Genomic DNA, 1,927 nt, shown 5'->3' with positions numbered 1-1,927 from the left:
GCTCTTCTTTTTAACAGATTGTGTTTGAAGGCGTCAAAGGAACATCTGGTTTTGTAGCTCTGGATGACATCGAGTACACCGTGGGGTTCGACTGCGCCACCAGAGTCACTAAGCCAAGTAAGACTGGAAATTAGGGAATTTATCGTATCGTTTATCATTTAATTTTAATTTGTGTTGCCATCATCATTTCCAATTAATGCTTAAAAAACTTCATGTTTTAATATTTTCTCCACAGTTTGTTAAATGAGAGTAGGGACGAGTGATATGTTCTTAGTTTTATCACAATGTTTTGTTGTACTTTCTTGAAGATGACAAAAAAAAACACCCATCTGTTTTGTTTTTTTGGCAATAAATTTATGTTTTTTGGTGTCTGGAAAATGAGTCATTTTAAAAGCTTTGTGATTAGTCCACATTTGACATGCACTGCGCCGTTACCTAGCAACCATGCGGAACTTCAGTACGTTTGGTCAGCTGGTTTTACTACTGTACAACGGCTGCTGGGAAAGATAAGTGCTTTGTTGTTGACTTAGCATCCAGAAACCACCTGCTGCATTCTTGTTGGTTGTGCAGGAGGCGCCACTTCTACTTTTCAAAGATGGATGGTTCTAATATTGCAGATCTGTTTCTATCCATTTTTAGGTGTGAGTGTAAGAGTTGGAGGCGGCAGGGCGTGGCCAGCAGCAGCTTATTTGGATTTAAAGTGACAAGACGCCTTAAAACTGTTAAAATAGGAAGAAATGATCAGATCAAAATCTCATTATCTAAAAAATGATTTTGTGCAAAAATTTAAATGAACAGGTTTTGTATAGCCCACAGACATATCCTAATCATGCTGATATCAAAGGATACCAACATGTTTGTTGTAGTTTTTGGCAGCTTTTCTAGGAGTAAATGATTTCCGTCTCTCTTTCAGCCTCGAAGCCGGACAACGCCGGAGGAATCGCTGCCTCTGTGATCGTGGTGGTGCTGCTGATCRGCACCCTGGTCGCTCTGCTCGTCTTCTACCTGCGAACCAAACCMGACGCCATGGCTCCATCGCTCGCTGTGGGCATTAGTAACGAAGGATATGTTCCAGTGAGTTAAAACATCCCAATAAATCCAATCATTTGACCTTTTCTCGCCTTTTTCTCTCCTGAAACCTGTTTGATTTTTGTTAAATTGCCTCTCAGGAGGATCYTGTGGACGTTCCTCCAAGGCAAAACCATCCAATGGCTGCAGGWTTCAACAACGTCTCTGTGAGTTTTATTCAACTCGGTTTCTGTTGTTGAAAACAAATGATGGCTAAAGCTTCACCACTAGGGGGCAGCAACTATTCATTTCAGTATCAGGCTTGTCCACAGGTGTTTGAAACAGATGGAAACAAAATTATTACAAACAAGTTGAAATCTTTTTTTAATAGAAAATGTCTGGTGCAATAGAAATATTTGCCTTTAATAACCACATTTTCTACATTCTATATCATTTGATAGTAAATAGGAGCAAACTTTGGTGTACCCAAAACTGATTTTAATTAATTTATTAAACATGCTAAATACACCAATTATGGTTAAAAAAGTTTTTCTTGTGGTAATTTAGGCTTTTTTTCTTTTTTTCCCTCCAAACAAGCTCCCAAAGTTAGATAATTCTATGTCTTTCTTTTAATAAGACAAACATGCAAGATCTTTTTTTAATTTTTAGGTGGACAACACTTACAAACCCCATTCTTACAAAAAGTAAAACTAATTTTGCTTCATTAAATTATTGTAAATTTAGTTTATTGGTTGTAATATAATTTCTTTGGGATTTTACATTGTTTTAGAAATTATAGATGAAACAAAGCAGGAATTGTTTCATCGTCTACAGAAATTTCTGCACAGACTGTAGAAATTTCCAATATTTTTATAGAAATTTTCTCAGATGAATATCACAATGTCTGAGTTTTTTTTCT

At 36.6% G+C, this 1,927-nt stretch overlaps 1 protein-coding gene across 1 annotated transcript in view; it reads left to right on the top strand.

Moving 5' to 3' along the window:
• mamdc4 (MAM domain containing 4) overlaps positions 1-1,083 on the top strand; it is a 12,608-nt gene extending 11,525 nt beyond the window's left edge. The window contains exons 8-9 of the mRNA XM_017307732.1: positions 640-647; positions 914-1,083. Of these exons, the coding sequence (XP_017163221.1) occupies positions 640-647; positions 914-1,083 (178 nt within the window). The remainder of the gene's footprint in view (positions 1-639; positions 648-913) is intronic.
• Positions 1,084-1,927: the final 844 nt, after the last annotated feature.

The sequence above is a fragment of the Poecilia reticulata genome, linkage group LG12 (assembly GCF_000633615.1).
Source record: "Poecilia reticulata strain Guanapo linkage group LG12, Guppy_female_1.0+MT, whole genome shotgun sequence".
Lineage (NCBI taxonomy): Eukaryota > Metazoa > Chordata > Actinopteri > Cyprinodontiformes > Poeciliidae > Poecilia > Poecilia reticulata.
This window is presented reverse-complemented; position numbering and strand designations above follow the sequence as displayed.